This window comes from Panthera onca, chromosome A2 (assembly GCF_046562875.1).
Source record: "Panthera onca isolate mPanOnc1 chromosome A2, mPanOnc1 haplotype 2, whole genome shotgun sequence".
Classification (NCBI taxonomy): Eukaryota; Metazoa; Chordata; class Mammalia; order Carnivora; family Felidae; genus Panthera; species Panthera onca.
The window spans coordinates 25,005,434-25,026,075 of NC_138340.1; the positions used below are offsets into that span (position 1 = coordinate 25,005,434).

At 43.5% G+C, this 20,642-nt stretch overlaps 1 protein-coding gene and 1 long non-coding RNA gene across 9 annotated transcripts in view; one reads left to right on the forward strand and one right to left on the reverse strand.

Moving 5' to 3' along the window:
- ARHGEF3 (Rho guanine nucleotide exchange factor 3) overlaps positions 1–20,642 on the reverse strand; it is a 303,954-nt gene that overhangs the window by 63,078 nt on the left and 220,234 nt on the right. Inside the window, exon 1 of one of the 8 annotated variants that reach the window (XM_060631363.3) lies at positions 5,335–5,591. The exons of the other annotated variants lie outside the window; for them this stretch is intronic. Within the exon in view, the coding sequence (XP_060487346.1) occupies positions 5,335–5,430 (96 nt within the window). The 5' untranslated portion in view covers positions 5,431–5,591. Of the gene's footprint in view, positions 1–5,334; positions 5,592–20,642 lie in introns of those variants that run through there. 8 annotated transcript variants of the gene reach the window in all.
- LOC132678671 (uncharacterized) lies at positions 5,767–8,404 on the forward strand. Its single transcript, XR_009609704.3, has 3 exons — positions 5,767–5,876; positions 7,235–7,365; positions 7,466–8,404. It is a non-coding gene; the product is annotated as an uncharacterized LOC132678671 (long non-coding RNA).

Consider the following 20,642-nt stretch of genomic DNA (forward strand, 5'->3'; position numbering starts at 1 on the left):
TGTGGTGAGGAGACCAGTGATTTAGTCATTTGGACGCAACGTGATGTGGTTGGGAAAGTACAGCTTCGGGGCCAGACTGGGGTGTGAATCTTGGCTCTTCCACTTAGTAGCTTAGCCATCCTGGAAAGGCTACTACCCAGCTCCGGGTCTCGGTTTCTTCTCCCAAAAGGGACCAGTGCACCAACCTTATAGGAGTGTTGTGGGGATAAAGAGAAGACCTACAATGAGGCCCTGCTATCTGTAACACAACACTCAGAAAATTAGGATGGTGATCATTAATTAAAAATGTTTGAGGAATCTTTTCAAGGTGCAGAAGTCTCAATGATGATGATGCTATTTATTGGACATTTACTATACACGAAGCACTGGGCTAAGTGCTATACATGAATCATCTCATTGACCCTCACTATGGTCCTAGAAGGTGGAATTATCATCAACCCCATTTTAACACTGAGGAAAACAGAGCTTAGGGAGGCAGAGTAGCTTGTCCACGGTGATACCACTAGCAGGTGATGGCATTAGGACTCAGTCTAGAGTTGATACCCTGAACATACTCAAATGTACATGTGTAAAGTGAATATGCTTTTCTCCAATATATCTATTCCTAGTTCATGTACATCCTATCCTGGAAGCCAAGACGCCATCTGAACAAGCCTCAGAATCATGGCTGGATGACCATAACCAGATGCTACCAGCAAGCAATGGCCTTTACCCTAGGTAACTCCATGTTACTCCCCTCCCAGCAAGATCTGAAGTCACATGATTCATGGAGTCTACTTGTTTAGTCACTTGAAGAACTACCAGGATTCTAACTGCAATAACTCCTCAGAACTATTTCCATGCAGTTGGTTATATATACTATCAGTTCAACACTACACGATACAGATTCCAAGAAATGTATACATTACTGGAAACCATTTGACTTCTTTAGCTCTCCAGCTGGCATGCAAGGAGTTGAGCCCCAGGTGCATACAATTTTCAAGTCCACATGTGGACTGACTGGGGCATAAATTATGGCAGGGGCATAGGGTTCACCTCAGTTCCATAAAGCACTCGTGATTATATACTTAAAAGAAAATATTTTAAAGCATTTTATATGTCTGTTAAGTATTCATTCCCCTCCCTCTTTCTTCACAGAGGTAAACACCCTTAGATGCCACAAGGTACACTGTATGAAATGCTGGACTAAATCCATCAGGAAACCTGGCATTGGCTCTCAGTTTAGCTGCCGATTTTCTTCATGGCTTTCTGTAAGTCACCTCCCCTCAGTGTCTTTATTCATAAAGTGAGGGAAAAAATATGTACTTTATGTTAACCCTACAACATGGCTTAGGTCTCAAGTGAGACACTAGATGTGGTACTTAGGAGAGGAATAGAGCTCCGTCATTTCTAGATACACGTCATTCCAAGAGTCACACAAATATACTGGCTGAATCAAAATCAGATCATATACTTTTGAGAGAAAGGCAATGATTACAAATTCTGCTAACTAAATCTGGCCTAATCCTGACCAACATCTGAAATAGTGCATCTTAAAACTCAAAGTGAGCTGTCCATCAAATTTTCAGATATATTCTTAGAAAGAAAATAACAGAAACATCTCTTTGTATTATCATTAAAAATGAGATTGACCCCAAACTCTTAAAACCTTCTCACCAGGCTCCAGCATCCTTAGCCAACATATCCATTCATTTGAGCCACGTTTCTTTATATTTTTAATGTTTGTTTATTTTTGAGAGAGAGAGAAAGAAACAGAGCACAAGCAGGGGAGGGGCAGAGAGAGGGAGACACAGAATTTGAAGCAGGCTCCAGGCTCCAAGCTGTGTCAGCACAGAACCCGATGTGGGGCTTGAATTCATGAACCACAAGATCATGACCTAAGCTGAAGTTGGACACTTAACTGACTGAGCCACCTAGGTGCCCCAGAGCCTTCTTTCTTTAAAAATTATTTTTTAACGTTTACTCATTTTTGAGAGACAGAGAGAGACAGAGTATGAGCGGGGAAGGGGCAGAGAGAGAGGCAGACACAGAATCTGAAGCAGGCTCCAGGCTCTGAGCTGTCAGCACAGAGCCCGATGAGGGGCTCAAACTCACGAACTGCGAGATCGTGACCTGAGCCGAAGTCCGACGCTCAACCGACTGAGCCACCCAGGCGCCCCAGAGCCTTCTTTCTTTAAACACAAACTTCACCATATGGAAATGGTGCCTTTAAACGTACAATCAGTGTAATTCATTAAGAGCTAACCGTTTTCCTTCTTGTGACTTGGTCAGGTGTTCAGAGGACCTAACATGCCTGGAAGGACCAGTCCCTCTTGGCATGGGAATAAGCGCCCAACAAATAAGAAAACAGATAAATTGAATGAAACTACATCAGTGATCAGAAGGAGCAAGCTTAACGATGCTTCTCTGGGAAAGTCTAGAGCCATGGACTAAAATGGACTAAGGTCCTTGGATTTCACAGTTAACGATTAGAGCAGGAAGATCTAGCTGGTTATGGGTATTAAAAGTAAACACTTGCAACCCAACTCACATATCCATGCCATAAAGAAATACCAGATTAGGAAGCAGTATTGTATTAATATCATAATCTGTGCATAATACTTTTCATGTTTAAAATAAATATTTTTAAGAAAATATTTAAAGAAAATTAAATTAAAAAATATATCACCTTTTTCCTTTCACTGAAACCATCGCCAAAATTTTAAAAATTACAAAGCATTTAAATCTCAAGTAGAAATTTTGATATGATTTGAATTTAAGAGAATGTTTATTGTTGCAGATTTTCAACTTAAGTGTATGGTATCAGATGCACACCACTGCACACCAGGCCCTTCCCTGCAAGGCTTTCCTTGAGTGGCTTTCCCCAGCACGCCTGCTGCAACCTCAGGAGCCATGCTAGAAGGCACTTGTCCATGCAGTGCTCCTCCCCACAGCAAATTCCAAAGGAATGGCCATTATATGTCCAAAGGGCACAGGTGCTTCGCTTCCTTTGAAGGTAAAAAGCACTTTGGATAAGTCAGTTCTCTTTATAACCACCTTATTTTTGGAAAAAAATTATCAATCTTAAAAAAGTACTTTCATAAGAATTAACAGTCAATGCTTAGCTTATAAACATGTGTATAATCATGTTTTTCAACAGGCATACCAGGGTATGCTGTTCTTCAAACACTTACAAATACTGACGACACCTGCTGGCAGAAAATATATTTTAGTTAATTGCTTATGGAGAAGTAAGGCCTACAAGGGTTGACTTATCTTTTGCACGGATAATGAAACCAGAAAACTACCCCCCTAAATTCACTTCGGTTTCTTTTTCCAACTTTGCCTATCACCATTATCAGGAAATGAAGCTAGGAGGTGCACGTCACTGGACCCTTCTGCTTCAGGATGTATAGAGCATACATGATATTTCTGATTTAAACTATACACACACACACACATACACACACACACTCACTCTCTCTCTCTCTCTCTCTCTTCAATGGTGATACCTGAAAAATATTTACCATTTTCAAAATTGTCCCTCTCCCATCCTTACTGCCATGCCAGGATATCCCCCAAAAAGGAAAATAAGTCACATTTTAAAATCTGTATCTGGGTACCATGAAGAAAACTAATATTTGACATTTGGTGATACATGTCTTTCCTCACATTTGTGACATACAGATATATTTATATTCTAAGTATATGAAAAGGTCAAGCAGATGAGTTTTACCTAAGCTTTTTGCCAAACTGCTCAGAAAACATAGGACTAAGGGATGGCAAGACGGGACTGGTTAGGGTCCAGAGCTATTCTCACTATTCTTTCCTTTGATCCATTTCAACTTATTAAACTTGGTTATGATTTGCGTCCTTGAAAAGGAGTTTGAGGGGGCACTAGCTTCACTGCTCTTATATTCATTAAATTATGAAGTTCCTATGGAAAAATCATTATATCTATTCCAAGCCTGAACAATCTGAACTGTATGCTGGTGCTATCTTGTCAAAACTTACATAAAAATTCAAACACCATTAAGGCCATCACACTTCCACAGCTACTAGGAACAAAAACTCTTTGTGAAAATATACAACTGAGCTGGAGTGTGGGGTGGGGGTGGGGATGAGAAGTTAGTTGTGCTCAGCTTACAGAAAGCTGATTACAACTGAAGACTGTTTGGAGTCTTGTCAGCTTGGAGCAGCTCTTGTTAGAGGCAATGAATCTTTGATGCTGTCCTCCCAAACATACATAATTCAGTGAGCCAAGTGCACACAGCTAAGTAGACACAAGGGTGGTGGGTAGGTAGAGAACCCTTAAGAATGCTGCGACAAGGTCGGATGCACATCTGTCTCCAGACTTTCCCCAGTCGTGGTTGGGCACAGTGATGATCTCTCAGATACACACATGAGCAGCAGTGATGAGCTGGGTCCCGTGGGTTCCACTATAGCTCAGCCACAGCAAAGCTGTGGTCTAATGGAAGCAACTATATTCCCTAAGAACCTTAAAGACAAAGAAGGATGCTTTCTCTTCCAGTTGAACCCAGCCTTTTGAGCTCTTTGCCAGAGATATAACACACAGAAGTAAATGGCAAGACGAAATACAAGCCAGGAGGACTCCTTCACATCACCCTTAAGGCACTGGAAAGTTCCCTTTCAGAAAGATAATTGTTTCTAGTGTTCCAAGACAGCTTTCCACTGCCCTCAAGGAGTTTAATTCATTTTCGGGCTCCACGTACAAGACACTCAGACTACTCATTTAGCCCCCAGACTTCCAGCTGAATGACCCCAATGGCCACAGATGACAAGCAGAGGTGCCAGGTCCTGTCTTTGCTGCCAAACAACTGTGAGGTCAAGCCTGACAGGTGAGGCGGCCCCCAAAGGCCTTCTCTTGCTTCCCAACCCAGGCAAGAGGAAGCCCAAGCTTGAAAGGTAGCTCTTGGCTGACATCTGAGCCTAAGGATACAGTAAGAGAAAGTCCCTCTGTTGGGTCTAGACAGAAGACTGACAGTCTGAGAGCCCTGCAGGATGCGAGAGGCAAGGGTGAGGAGGCAGCCAGCTGTTCCCTGGCCAAGAGGAAGGGGGACAGGGATAGGGGAGGAGGCTCATGATGATCCACAGAGAAGGGGCAAAAAGGAGGCAGAGACAGAGAGTGAGACATAGAGGGAGACAGTGAGTGTGAGAAATGGGGAGAGGGAGAGGGATTCGCAGAAGCAGAGGGAGAGAAAGAAAGAGGAACACACCGAATGAAAGATGCAGGCAGAGAGAGACTGATAAAGAGAGGGAGCCGAGGGACTGAGAGATGGAGACAGACAGAGGGACTGGCAGATGGACCCAGAGAGGTCCAGGTGGAGACCCTACCTCGGCGTCCTTGACCGGACTGCTGGCTGGGGGTACCTCCAGGCTGCAGTTCGCCCTCTTGACCGTGAGGTAGAAGGGGTAATCCTTGGCCACCATGGTGGCTGCCGGGCCTGCTCTTTGGGATGTCACCGCTGACCCGAGGCGACTACAAAACTCCCAGGCGAAAGGGGGCCCCAGCTCCACGGTGCCCGGCGGCAGTGGCGGCACGGAGACTGACAGCCGGCTTCTTGCCGGGTGGGACCGACTCGGCTCTCCGGCTGAAAGGGGGCGGAGCCTAGTGCGGGCACGCCCACCTGGGGCGGGGCGGGCACCGCCTTGGCCCCGCCCCCGCGCGTCCTTGGAACGCCCAGGTACCGCCCCGCGGAAACGCCCCAGCGAGGAGAGGGACGATTCTACCGTGGGTCTTTTCCTTCCGCGAGGCGGAGGCCCGAGGCCACCCGTGCAACGACTACCCCTCACTCTGGGAGTGGAAGAGGCGGCGAGTAGAGAGGAGACCCGGTGGAAGGAAAAGCCAGCATTTTAAAAGCCCATATTAAGAAGAGGTAGTATTCCGTCTTGCCTTATTCCCAGCCAGTCTCCACCCCCGACAGTTGTGTTTTTTTTAATGAGCATCTGAACGTCACTGGAGTGTATAGTCTATAAACAGTAATATGTGCCCACTTTAAGTTATATAGTTAGTTGAGTGTTGACAAATGTAAACACTCACGTAACCACTTCCACAATCAGGAAATGTATTTCCACCACTTCCAGAGACTTCCCTTGGGCGCCTTCCTCTGTACCCATTTTTAAATATGAAGAGGCTGATTAGTGGCTGTCAGCCACTCACAAGGGCAGTCTGACAGGGTCTGTTCAAGATGAAGCTCTGCAGCAGGACCCGGTTGGCTATACCATGCCTTACTGGAGAAATACATTGTAAATGTTCAATAGGCAATTCTAAGATCATTTGCTGCAGTCCAGTCTGGAACAGTAAAAAGCAAACAAGCAAAACCCCCAAACTGGAACCACGGTAATATCCATCAACAGGGAATGCTTGAATAAATTCTCCTCCCTACAAAACCCCACTCAGCAGCAGTCAAAAACAAGATGGGTCCAGGGTTGTGGCATGGAGAGATCTCCAGTGTATGTATCACATTCAGTTAAAGAACAATTGCAGAGTAAGCCCAATATTAATACCATTTGTGTTGAAAACACATCTACATAATACCATGTATTTTCTATAGCACAATGTAGGTAAATACTATTGAAAACCATCCAGAAGGATGCACAGCAAACTTATAAGTCCACTTGGGGCTAGGGGAGGCAATCCATGCCAGGTATACACCTGGAATTAAAGGCTGTAAAAGAGACTTTCAATTTATAGCTAATGTTCTTAAATTTTTTACAAGAAAAATATATTTATGTGTTACTTGGGAAATTAATTTTTTAATATTAAAATGATCACTGTCTCAAAAGTTATTTTGTAGACTGCACTGTTGAAATCCCACCCCTTGGCCCCCATCAAAGTCATGACCACTGCAGGTGGTGGTCTAGGGAGCTGATGTCTTTTGTTTTGACTTCTTAGGTGTACAGGAGGTAATGGGAATGGAAATATCTAGACCTTGTTACAGTGTTCTCTGCTTCCAGCTAAGGCCAGAATCCCGTTTCCACTTTCCAGGCAGGAAACCTCATGATACATAGATCTTTCATCCCAGGTACCAAACACACACACCCTGGCACTAAATTCACCTACTTTCCTGTCCAGCTAGTGTGGACAAACTGCCTTCAGAAAAGAGAGAGTCTGGCCAGTTTTGCTAGCCCCATTGTTGCCACATGTGTAAAGGAGACTCCTGAATTAGTGGGTTCCGGCTGAGATTGGAGAAAACACCTGGATTTTTTTTCCCCTCAAATATACATCCTCAAGCAGTGGGAAGGAGGTGATCGAAGACGAGGTTTGCAGTGAGAAAGATGCCCATGGACCACTGAGTTTTTCTACCTGTATTCCCGAACACAACTTCATTTCTTAACCCGGGCTGTGCTGATTGGGGAACTTATGTAAGTGCTCCCTGTGAGCTTGACCAAGCTTGGTGGGGGCATGAAGGGAATGTCATCTCCAAAGGCACCCAACTAACACAGCTCCTGATTAATTCTGCAGCCAAAGGAGGGCCAGGAGAGGCAGTGACATGCCTCACTCAGGGCTACCCTGGCTGCTGAGGATATGAGCTGAAGCACCTGGAGCTGCTCCTCATTCCCGTCTTCTTCCTGCTCCTCTGGCCCCTCAGACCCACCATCTCAACAGGATGATCTGGCCAGCAACAGCCCCTTTGAGGACGAGCTTTGACAAGTTCGCTGGGCCTTATCCTCTAGTTGGGAAGTGCACCTCCAGCACTTGGTGAGAAAGAGTGACCTTAGCAAACTTCGACTGGTCCATTCACTGCGGGATCCTCAGGGCTGGGCAGGGAGTCTGGCATACCCTAAGCCCAGTGTAGCAGTACATAAACCCCATGGAAAAGTGGGTACTTTAACCTCAAGTTTAAGTACAACTATCATACAGCGAAGAATAGTCATACTGGTTGATAGGAAGGCTGCTATATCCACTCTCTCATAACATTTTTTTTGCCCCTCCTCAAAAGATTTGGAACAATAAAAATCAATTAATATACATGGCCACAGAACATATGTGTAGCAAACTTCTGTGTTTTCTGCCAGATATGTTAGGCAGAGAGAGAGAGAGAGAGAGAGAAAGAGATTGCTAATGGCCAGTAATCATTTACATAGTGCTGAAAAAAAAAGCATAAGCCCCCAAATGAGTGTGAAAGGAAAGATGGGGACCTGGAGTTCCCTTGGCTTGTCAGATGCTTCTAAGCTTCTCAAAGCATGAATGTCTCACCACCATAAATAGGGCTCTGGTGTTTAAAGACATATATTTTTGGTACAATAAGGTCTGTAAACTGAAGCTGGCAATTTGGGGTATATACAAGCCATGTATGTATGTGGTCCTTGACACATTTAAAATTTTTTCAAGGGTATTTTTGACTCCATGCAATGTCCACCTTGTGCCCTGACTTCAGAACCTCCCCCGTGTGTGGTGTACTGCTCCAACATTAGCAGTTTTGGGGTTTGGGTATTCTGCCTAGGATTCCCAACAGAGGTGTCTGTGACCAAAGACTTTGTCAGAAAGCAGGCTGCTCTACAGGATGGTTCCTAAGCACACTCCTGAGGCTGGTGTCAGAACTGAGGGAAGCCAGGCCAACTCTGCAGTGCTGCCCAGCTGAGTGGGCCCCAGGAGCCCGGCATTCCCTATCCTGCGTGTGTGTGTGTGTGTGTGTGTGTGTGTGTGTGTGTGTGTTTATGGGCTTAGGAACAACACTGCCCTAACAGTCAGCTTCACTCAAAGCAGTGGCACAAAGTGCTTTTCAGAACTCGCCTTTAGCACAACCCGTTATAATCCTATAAAACGCTTCACAGCCGGGCAGTGTTCCTTGCTAGCCAGAAGCCTGGAGACTGGAATAAAGAAGCCTGTTCTTCGTTTCCAGGAACAGTGCCAAGAGTGGGGCCTGCATTCTCGCCTGGGCCGAGTGGGGCTTGTTTGTGCTGCCGGTGGAGTGGTGGGCCTCCACACACAAGCCCACCACTGGTTATTAGCTCCTTTCAGAAGAGCAGACAGCCAGGCATGGCTGGGAGACCATCAATCAACTCCTCAAATCTCACTGCTGTGGCGCTGAGCACAACAGGCCAGCCTGAGGCTGAAACTTCAGAAGTTAGTGTTTGTGGAGACCTTCTCAGCCAATGGGACGATGCCTTGTCCTGTTACCATTACACTTAACATCAGAGTTAGTGGGTTCTTTTTCTCCTTAAAGGCTCATTCATTCATTCATTCATTCATTCATCAAATATGAAAGAGTGTTTATTACAGAGCAGGTGCTCAATCAGCTACATTTCTCGCCTTTCTTCTCTTCCTATTCCTGAACCTCTGTGCCAGGGAGGTGTGTAATACACATCTGCTCAAGGAGTATGGTTGACTTTAAAACATGGCCTTTCAACTGTAACCTCTGCAGCAAGGTGTGCATTTGCAGAAGGAGCTCAGGTGACAGCAGCCAATCCTCTACAGCCCAGCCTTCGAACACACACACCTCCATCTGCTCCTTGGCATCTGGAACTATCTCTCCCACCCCTGCTGATCTCACACAGTCATGTAGGTACATGTTGGATACACATGTGTACCAACACCTCCCCCTTCCCCCCTTCCATTTGGGCAACATTCCCAGCTAATGACTGAGCTTCCTCTCCTCTCTGCCGCTTCAGTCTTGATGAGAGAGGGGAGTCAAAAGCCTGAAAAAGTTCTGGCAGTGAATTCTGAGAGATCAGGACTGTGGTTTCCTGCCAGATGGGTAAAAATGGCACCAACGAAACACTGATAATATCCAAAATCATATCAGTATTATTACTCTCTGCCTGCCTGGGGTTGTGTCCACTGGCTCCAGGCTAGATTTATGAAAATATATCCCTGGATATTCTAAAGCTGGAAGACTTCATTCTTGCATTCACTTAAAGATCTCATTTTGTGAAACAAGTTTGAAAAACCGGTTAAGTGATACAATCTTTTTCTTTCTCCCAAGATAGAGCTAATCCTGTGGATTACCAGCTATAATGCAAAAATAATCAAGACTTTATGTTTTTTTAAAAGGGAATGAATATTTGTCTTGCCCTGATATACCACAGACAGGTACATTCCTCACCTCTAGTTCATTACAGCAGTGATTCTCACCTGGGGGCAATTTTGTCTCCCCGGTGACATTTGGCAATGTCTGAATACATTTTTTATTGTCATTGGGGTGGGGGTGGGGTCCTGGTGGCATCTAATGGATAGAGACTCAGGATGCTGGCAGACATCCTATAATGCACAGGACAGCCCCACAACAAAGAATTTACAGGTTCAAAATGTCAATAATGCTGCTGTTGAGAAAACTTGCATTAGAGAGTGTAACTGAAATATAGCATCAGGATAATCTGTTGGTTTTGACCTTAAGGATATTCTTGCTTCAGACCTCGATCACAAATGTCAGTTTGGGCATGGTGGAGCAAAGAAAAAATGCTTCAGTGCCAAGTTGCCTCAGAATATTGACATGCCTAGAATCTTTCCCTGTTGTCCAAACCTGACACTTAACAAAAATCACGTATTTCATAAAACACAAAAGGACAAGAAAACAAAAGATAGGGGAATAAAGGGTGGGGGACAGAAAACTGTCTTAAACTGCTACTGATATGAAAATGCACTTCAAACAATAAGTGAAAATGAAAGTTTCAATGAAAGATAATACTTGAAGAAGAAATCAGAGAGGAGGAAGAAATGTCTCAAAGTTTGGTCTTTCCCAGGAAAACCTTCACCACCATATTTAATTGTTTTGGGGGGCAGAAACTCAAACTCAGTGATGAAACAAAAATCCCAAGGGATTCAATTTACTGTCTTTTTGTTATATGGTATTTCTGACCACAGAGCATGTATGATTGGAAACCTGTCTTCACTCATTTGTAGTAAGAATCCTGACGTCCAATTTGAGCTGATTACTATCAGCAGGCTTGTTTTGCTTATAGAATTTAAGCCAGTCTTTAGAACACTTTCTGTATGCTACTATAGGGTCTTTGAACTTTATGGGTAGTCTGAATTTGTTTGAGAGTATTTCATATCTTTTGACCAAGAATTCAATAAATTTGTTACACTCCAAAAATATTTATTCCCCTTAGACTATAGCTAATGTTATGTGTTATATAGGTTTTCTACACTAACCACTGCATGGAGAAATTGTTGTCTAAAATATGTAAATTCTAGTTTTGGATAGTAGAACTGTTTTCCATCAACTACAAACTCAGAAATCAAAGTACCATATTTCACCAAACCTAAGATGCCAAAGACTGTAATATGTGCTATTATTTTATGTATTACCAAGAAAGAAAAATGTTGCCAATTAAATTATAACATGTGATCAATTATAAGATATATCCTAATTCTAAAAAAATTAAAATGTGGGAGAAATGTGTAAAATGTGTATATCAATGATAGCAGTATTCATATCATCTGGCCAGGATTTGAAAAATTATACATTTATGGAAATGTGACTTCTGGGAATTCAGGGACATTAATTCCAGACACCACCTGTAGTGAAATAAAGTGAGAAGCTTATCAAATCCATACCTGGGCCCCACTTTGGGTCTACTGAATTGGAATCTTCATCAATGGACTCTAGAAATTTGAATTTTTGATAAACCCTCTCAAAGTGCATTGAATAGCACAGTGGTGTGAGTTAGAATTATCAGCCGGCTCCCAAATGAGCCTGCCCACCTCCCCCATTCCAGGAATATTCTGAACCACAGATTCTCAGGCCGGAGGTGCCCAAGGGTAGTTAGCCCAATGGTTATAGCATCAAAATCCTGAGTGGGCATGGAGAGATGCTTATTTGCTCATCAAGCTATTCAACGTTGGATAGCCTGCATCCGTATGGGTGCATCAGGGATACAATGAAAAATAAACAAGTCCACACTCCGAGTAAACTACCAACTAAGCCACCCACCAGGAGACATGTTCTGGCTCTTAGAACTTGATTTACAATCTGGTATCCAGAGTTTCAATTAAAAACATGCTTATCTTCATGGCCAGGGGACATGACTGCATTTAAGCTTTTAAAAAATTAGCTGTAGCAGTAGAGAATGGGAGGAGGGCAGTTGGCTTGAGATGTTTACTTGAAAAAGACCTGGGGCAGGAGAGAGGGGGGTACAGGGAGGAGAGTAGTGTGTGTAGAAGACCTTAATTAGAGAATGAGTTCAATGAGCAGAAGCAGACCTGGGGACTCCTGGCAAGCTTGTTTGTGTCTCACTCATGTGGTACGAGCAGAAGTCGTCTGGTGCGTGTTAGAGAGCAGCCCATTAGCTAACATGTTCCTTATGCCGTGGGCGTCTGACAACACTATAGATGGGACAGAGGGTGCAGGTTCACTGGGTTCTTTGGTTAAGTGGGAGGTGAGTTCTGCTATGTTTCAATTTTTCCATATGACATTCAAAACCAAGTTCAGCAATTCAAGTCTCACATGCCCACTATTCTGACTGACTGACTTCTTGGCAACAGAAGGCTGAACAAAAGTACAGGCTTCTAGTTCACCAACTTTTACTGCTGCATGATCACTTAGTTCTTTGGCATCACAAGAACAACCACCAAATGGCTTCCTGGATAATTCCTCTCATCCAAGGCTATCCTAGATTCCTAGGTTGGGGAGCCTTTGTTCTGTGCTCCCCTTTCCCCAACACTCACCCAGCTCCTAGCGACTGATTCCTCCACCACCTGACAGTGAGCTACAAGGGCACAGGGATCGTTATCGATCTCTCTCACCGTAGTGGCTCAGCTCCTTCTAGCATGTGTCACCATGACCCATATTTGTTAAAATGAAAACTAAATTGAAACGGGGCTAATCAAAGAAGCTGTCACGGAACAGGTGAATCCAGAAAAGAATTTTTGCAATAAGGAACAGAGCATATATCAAGTTTCTGTGATGGGACCAAGAAATCATATGGATAGTACCAAAATGGGCTGTTAAAAATTTTTTTGAGAAGTAGACATGGGTAGACATTTTTCTTGAGGAATCCAAAACTCACTGAGACCACTTTGAGAGATGGTTCCTGCAGTATAAGCTCTGAGGCTGTCCTGGATGTTACTGAGAGCTTTCAGTTCCCTCCGTTTTTTTTACACATACCTGGCAATTTACGCTAATTCCTGAACAAGGTAGACTTGCCAGGGGGACTGAAACTGGTGGCAAAGGATGTCAAATAGTCCATTTTCACGGGTACCTTGTAACATGCTCATCTGTCCTTTTCTTGCCCCCCAGAGGCATTTTCTTCTTTTTCCTTCTGTACGTTTGTGATTCCAGGTTAAACTGTATTTTTTCTATTCAACTTGCCATGCCCATATCTAGTGTTGTTTATATTGAGACTTTGTTCTCTTGAGTTGGGCCTTGAGGGGCTGACTTTGGAGGGGGAGGGGAGGTTTTTGCCTGGTGTTTCTGCAAGATTAACCATGGTGTTAAAGTTCCCAGGCTGATGTGAAATTATGGCTCAAGGACTTTTTGTATCCAAAGATGCCAATGGGAGAAGAAGGAAATTTCTTCGCCAGCTGCTCTAACAAGGGAGGGTATTGCTCTTCCCCTCTGGGCATCCTAACCTGGAGTCTTACAAGAGATGCCTTGAGAGCCCATTCTAGTTTCGACACGGTACATGGGAAACAAAATTCATCTGTTCGGGAGTGGGAGGAAGGGAGGGAGGAAGGTAAGAGAGAATTAAAATTGTAAAGCCAACATCACGTGGCTTCCTCCTTGAACTTTAATAACCCAGTGCTGTCTGCAGGCCCAGAAAAACCAAATGCAATGGGTAAATTCAAGGGTTGCTCTGGTGCCAGGAAAGTGCAATAAGACATAAGTTTTACAAGGTAAGCAATGAATAAATGCCCTGCAGGAGCAAAACAGCTTTTAACATCTCTGAAGTTGGCAGCCAAGTGCTTGAAATATTGGTCCAGTGCATCCAAAATGCACAACAGATAGGACCACCTTATTTAAGATGAAGTCATACTCCAGGAGAAACACTAGCTGGATAGGCTGGGTTTTTATGATTGACGGTAGGATGGGAATTCGATCAGTATTTTCCTTGCCACAGCAAGACCCATTTTGGGGCACGTTAGAGATATGCCACATGTTGGGCAAATTTTCTAGAATTTTGTAAAGGGAAACATTTCTGCAGACTACCTTGGTTTCTGAAAGAGCCATCTTTCTCTCTGGGTCAGGGAGGGATCTTATTCTGTCCCTTATGCTGTTATCGAGAAGATCTGAAACTCCAAGTCTTCATTTGGGTTCTGCTATCATAAAATGAGGTTCGGGGTGTCTCATTACGCTTTATCCCCAGAAGTGTTAAAGGAAGTGCCTGTCACCAACTCAAAAATAAAAATGAAAATGATGCTGGCAGGGCTCAAAAACCAAAGGGATCAGCATTTTGCTTCAGTTTCCTGTTCATAAAACTTTATAAAAACAATCCACCCATTAAAGAAAAAAACCCCACAACAATAGCTCATTATTCTTAAACGCTTGCCTCATGCCACTCTGAAATTAGGTGCCATCACGTTTCCTGAGTTATGGGCTCCAAACACCACATCCCTTTCCTCCCTTCCTCGTCCCCACCCCACCTGGCATCACTCCTGAATTTAGACGCTTCAGTTTACGAGCTCAGCAGAAAGAGGCCAGCACTCTCCCTCCTACCTGTCCAGAGGAGGCCAAGCATCTGTACCAGCTGGAAGCAGGAGTAATGGAGCCTTCCAAATTAATTTCCATTCCCTAAAGAAACTTTTAATATGTAAGGTGCAAAGTTACAAAGTGAGGGGGAAAAAATACGTACAGACTGCTCCAGTAAACTGAAAAATAATTACACATGCATTACCTTGTGACATTGATTTTTGAAGAATAAGAGATTCCCCTTCTACCCTGGCTCTACGATACAACTTTATGGAATCCTGAACACCCCATTCTTCAGTTCCTGGTAGAATAGGAAAATACAAGCTCTAGAATAAGAAGCCTAGAGGCAAGTACCAAGTTTTCCACTTGCTAACTCTATGACTTTGTACAACTTATTTGCCATGCCAAACCTCTGTGCCATCAACTGCAAAATGAGGCTATGAGACTTTCAAGGCTTTTATGAGATAAAATATATGAATAGTTTCATGAGATAATACATATGTCAGCATTCTAGGCACAAAATAAGCACATAATCCATATTGTTATTAACCTTCCTCCTCTCTTTTTTCTCAATGAATCAGAGAGGAAAAGATGGGATTTGGGGATATTTTCTACTTTTCTTGCTTCCAAAGGGGTTAATGATTCTTTCCTCTAAATCCATGATTTCAAGTACTGATTTAACCATGGAGCATATATAAAAGCAGTGACACAGTGAAGAGCGAACTGACCTAAATTTGAAGATGTGGGATCCAATTCTGGTTCTACCTCGAAATTTGCTGTGTGACCTTGAATAAGTCAAGTAAACTCAGTGAGGCCCAGTTTCTTGAACTAAAAAATAAGGTGATTTAAACACAGATGCTTATCTTCTGTGGTTCTATAAAACAGCAAAGACCAAAGTGTCTATGAAATACTGCCTCAATTTTATGTTGTTTTATTTCAGGAAAGAAAATAAAACTGATATTATCTTGTACTGATGAAACCATCCTTATCTAAAATCAGCAGGTTTGCTGTAGTCAGCCCAGAATGGTAATATTTTATATGGGTTCATCAGAAAATTCAGCTTGGGGTGCCTGGGTGGCTTAGTCAGTTAAGTGTCTGACTTCGGCTCAGGTCGTGATCTCAGGGTTCATGGGTTTGAGCCCTACATCAGGCTCTGTACTGACAGCTTGGAGCCTGGAGCCTGCTTCAGATTCTGTGTCTCCCTCTCTCACTCTCTGCCCCTCCCCACTCACATCTCTCTCCCTCTCTCTCTCTCTCTCTCTCTCTCTCAAAGATAAACATTAAAGGAAAAAAGCTTTCTTGGGGCACCTGCATGGCTCAGTCAGTTAAGCATCCGACTCTTGGTTTCAGCTCAGGTCATGATCTCATGGTTTCGTGGGTTCGAGCCCTATATCAGGCTCTGTGCTGGCAGCATGGAGCCTGCTTGGGATTCTCTGTCTCCCTTTCTCTTTGCCCCTCCCCTGCTCATGCTCATGCTCATGCTCTGTCTCTCAAAAATAAATTTAAAAAATAAAAAGAAAATTAAGCTTGGCATCCTCATTTGCCAGGAAATGCATTGAAGAATAAAGGTTCTTTCAATACCAAATGGTCAAGAAAGCAAAGTTCAAACCGAGGTAAGATCAACTATGAGCAAACAAAACAAAAGAAAAACCCTGAAAGGGAAATGGAGCTACCTTATAAACGGGATGGAACAGGCCTGAAATATACCACTGCTACTTAAAAATAGGTACTGGGCTGTATGGTGCCTGTGTTATCTGTACAGCAACATTTGGTTCCTACTGTGTCCTCTTCCTACAGGCCTGTTATGACTAGGAGAGCTGTCTGTTCCTTCAGTGACCAAGTCTTGCTGCCTCGTGGATTTTCCCCAGTCATAACTTCCTTTCTGCTCCTCGGGTAGGCTGCTGACATCCAAGTGGAAGGACCACAGCCAGTTCTGTTCTGGATGCAACACACAGATGGCTGCTGGCATGTGGTGCGGAGTACCAGGAGCTTCAAGGCTGAGGGCTCTGTGTACCGCAGGCCAAGCTTCTGATGCAAAATATTGACATTGATGTCACCCATTTACAAAGATCAAAACCAAAGGGAAAGCTACATTGCAGCAACTTCTAAACAATGCCCTCTAAATAAATGGAACCAGATGTACTCAGTAAATCATAAGCTTCATTAGTCTTTAACATCAGTGTCTCCCACTTAACTGTAAGCTCCATAAGGTCAAAAATCATGACTCTTTTGTTCAGGGTTCTAGCCCCAGTGCTGAAAGATGCCTGGCAAGTGCCAGGAACCCAACAAATGATGACCTTAGCTAATGTGCGCTGAGAGTTTGCTCTCTGCCAGGCACGGTTTCTTGATGCTACATGACATATCTCAGGTGATCCTCACAAGAATCCAATGAGGTGGGTCCTTCTATGAAGGGAGTTCAACTTGCCCAAAGTCACAGAGCTGGTAAGTGGCAGAGCTGGGGTTCAAATGCAAGTACCTTGCTTCCAGAACCTTCAGTTCCAATCGTGAAGTGGAACATTAATTATTTGCAGGTCATTTGCAACTTATTTGTGCTGGTACCAGAGACTATGATGATGAGGGTCAAGGATTCAAGTCTATATAATATGATTAAAAGAATATCAGACAAGAGTTAGGAAACCTAGGTTCAAATCTTAGCCCTGGACTCCTACACTGACTTTGGTCAAGTCCTATGACTTCTTGGCTCACTAGGTTTCCCCTCCTGGTAAAAGAAAGAAAGAAGGTGGATGGCCACTCAGACCCCTGACAATTGTAAATCCCAAGTGCTAAAGTCACCACAGACATAATCTCACAGCCAGACAACTGCAGGTCACACAAGTGTGCCTCTCCACCTTCCAGTCTTCAACATCTTCAACTGTTGGAACAATCAAGTTACTCAATCTTTCAGAGCCTCAGAGCCTTCATCTGCAATTAGGACATAATAGCACCAACTTCAAAGGGTGGAGGTAAAGATTAGAGAGAATCCAGGTAAGAGGCTAACACATAGTAGTAATTTTATAAACAGTAGCTAGGTTTATTATGGTCCCAAAGAGAGCTGGGAGGCAAGTCTGGAAGAGGAAAGAATCTCCTTAAAGCCCGGGAACCAACCAACCAGCCAATTGAAAACACATCATTGAAACAAAGCTGTTTAAATAATTTCTAAGAGGAGAGTACACGTTTGCCACATCCACAGCTCAAAATTTCCATATTGCATTCTCTTTCCAAAAAATGGAGTAACACAGACAGATGTCAGTTAACTTCCGACAGAACAAAAAGGAACCATTGTGATCTGGTGAGTTCACATGTGAGTGCTAAAATGCTAGAAAATAATTTGCTTTACACCAGACTGTGACAAGGATGTGACATGTATCATCTTACAGAGTCCTCACAACCTGCTGAAGAGGGTACTTTCTCTGTTTTATAGATGATGGTATAGAGGTTCAGAAAGGCTAAGTAACTTGCTCAAGGTCACACAGCTACTAAATAGCCACACCAGAACTTAGTCTTCTCAGGACACTAGTGGTCTTAACCCCACAGCCGCATCCCCTCCCCAAGGATGGACTGTTGTTGGCCTCAGTGTGCCGTTAGGCCACAGAGCAGCAATCCTTGTCCCCAGCATGGACAGGTGGCTTTATAGGCAGCACACGTGTGCGGGCTCAAGAAACCTTTCAGTCCCTGTTTACCCACAGACTCACAGCAGCTGCGGACAAATTATTTGACTTTCCTGGGTCCCGTTTTGATCAAACCGAACGTAATGGATTAGAGTTTTCAATCCAAGTCTCGTGGAACATTGACCGCTTACATTTTATACCTAGGGGGTTAGGGCAAAGGAGCCCAGACATGAGTGGTGCTCTGTCTGATTTCCTGGGTGGGGGAAGGAGTGGAATACATTTGTCAGCAAACCAGAACTGGGTGGCTCCACAGTTTCCTTTCATCGTGAAGATAATGAAATTCTACTGAATGTTACGTGATAGGGAAAGAGAAAGGGGAAGAGAGAGACTTTCAGGAATCAGGGGGGCTGGGGTGGCAGGAGGTTCATTTGAAACTGTTTACATAGTAACCACAATGAACATACTTAGGTGTTAAGCTTACTCAGGGCGCTTTGGAGGTGGGCAGCTAGTGGAGGTAATGGGAGGGAAGCTACATCCTTCCTCTCGAACCGACCACCACGGCACACAGCAGGCACTCAGTAGACGCTGGCAGAATTGAATTCAAATGAACACAGACTTGGATCAAACTGATAGAAGTTGAGCTGCTGCAGATGAAGGACTGTGTCAAAAAATGCTAACAATTTCTTTCCCTTGTTCCTAGCCACCCAGTCCACCGTAAGCCATTTTCAATCTCAAGATCGGTTCTTGTCCGTGTGAATGAGCGCACCTCTTCCCGCGGGATAACTGCAGGGGAGCCCTCCCTCTGCCTCTATCCCACGTTCTTGGAACCTGAACAAAGGTGAGCTGTCTGGGAGCGAAAAAATTCTTCTTGTTTTCATTTGTGTCCTTGCCCAGGGCAGTGACAAATACTGTTTCATAAGTTTCCAACTTACTTTCGAGCTCAAAGGATAAAGTGCTTTCACAAGAAAGACAAGAGAGGAAAGAAGGGAAGAGAATTTAAAATTAAAAAAATATATATATAAGTATATACATATATTTATATATAATTTATACATATTAAGATATTTATATATAATTATATATTTATATATAATTTTTACATATAATATATATTTATATATATAACTTATATATTTATATATTTATATTTATATAATTTTATTCAAGTAGCAGAGTCTTTTCTTCCCAGGAAAGGTGACAGTGTGCTACAGTCAGACCTAGAGATATCTGGAGATACTCTGGAGATACCAGGAGTAGCTGGTAAGTCAAGGAGTTCCTTTTGTACATTTATTCTAAAAACAAAATTTCAGAGTAAGCTCAGGTCTTCTGATTTCCAGCTGATGTTTCTCCCATGAAATCAAGTTGCCTCATGAGCCATGTTCCCATGCCACAAAAAAGGCTGGCACGTAATAGGTGCTCTGTTAATATTTGTTGAATAAATTAAAGAACAAAGGACAGAAAAAGTCTCAGAAGATAAGTACGGAAGGCCGTCAACATGAGTGGAGGGATTGGCTGACATTTAAAAAGTCTTGGGTATCTTTGAACTCAGGTCCGGAATAGCCCCTCCCTGTACTTCTCTGCCTTTCAGACGTCACCAGATATTCAAATCCTAGACCAAGGTTTTCTTCTCAGAAGCCCTCCCAGATCAACCCAGCCCACAGGGTTCCTTCTTTGGATTTCTTTCTTTCTTTCTTTTTTAAGTTTATTTATTTTGAGAGAGAGAGAGTGCATGCAAGTGGGTGGGGAAGGGGGTGGAGAAGGAGCAGAGAGAGAAAAAGAGAGAGAGAGAGAGAGAGAGAGAGAGAGAGAGAGAGAGAGAGAGAGAGAGACTCTAAGCAGGCTCCACGCTGTCAGCAGTGTGGAGCCCAATATGGGTTTCAAACCCACAAACTGCGAGTTCATGACCTGAGCCCAAATCAAGAGTTAGACATTTAACTGACTGAGCCACCCAGGTGCACCCCTTCTTTAGATTTCTAACAACCCTTATTACTACCACTTATTAACCATGTTCTGTCAGGTGGCAACTTCTGAAATTACTTAACCATCTATAGCCTTACAGTTACCTTTTCTGATGATCTCTTCACCTAGAACTGGAGGGTAGGGCCTGGCCTGCCCACACCTACCTCTGGATCTGTTTTTAGGGCACTGGAACAATGAAAGAATGACTTCCAGAACAATGAGTTGCTACAACTTGAGTATTTTTAAGCTAATATAATCACCAGTTCCTATATTAAACTTCTTCCAACTAGTTTAATGGTCAACGGAATCTTTGAGCTGTTCTTCTAATGCCAGGGAGGCCAGTAAAAACTGCATAAGACTCTACTGAGGGAAAGACTGTAAGGAGGTACTGTCCCCTCAAAATACCCCATTAAAATTAAGGAAGGTACTTATCAAACCTCCAGATCCACCTACCTACCAGTTTACTGAAAATAGGAGGGAAAAAAAAGTTAAGCTGCACTAT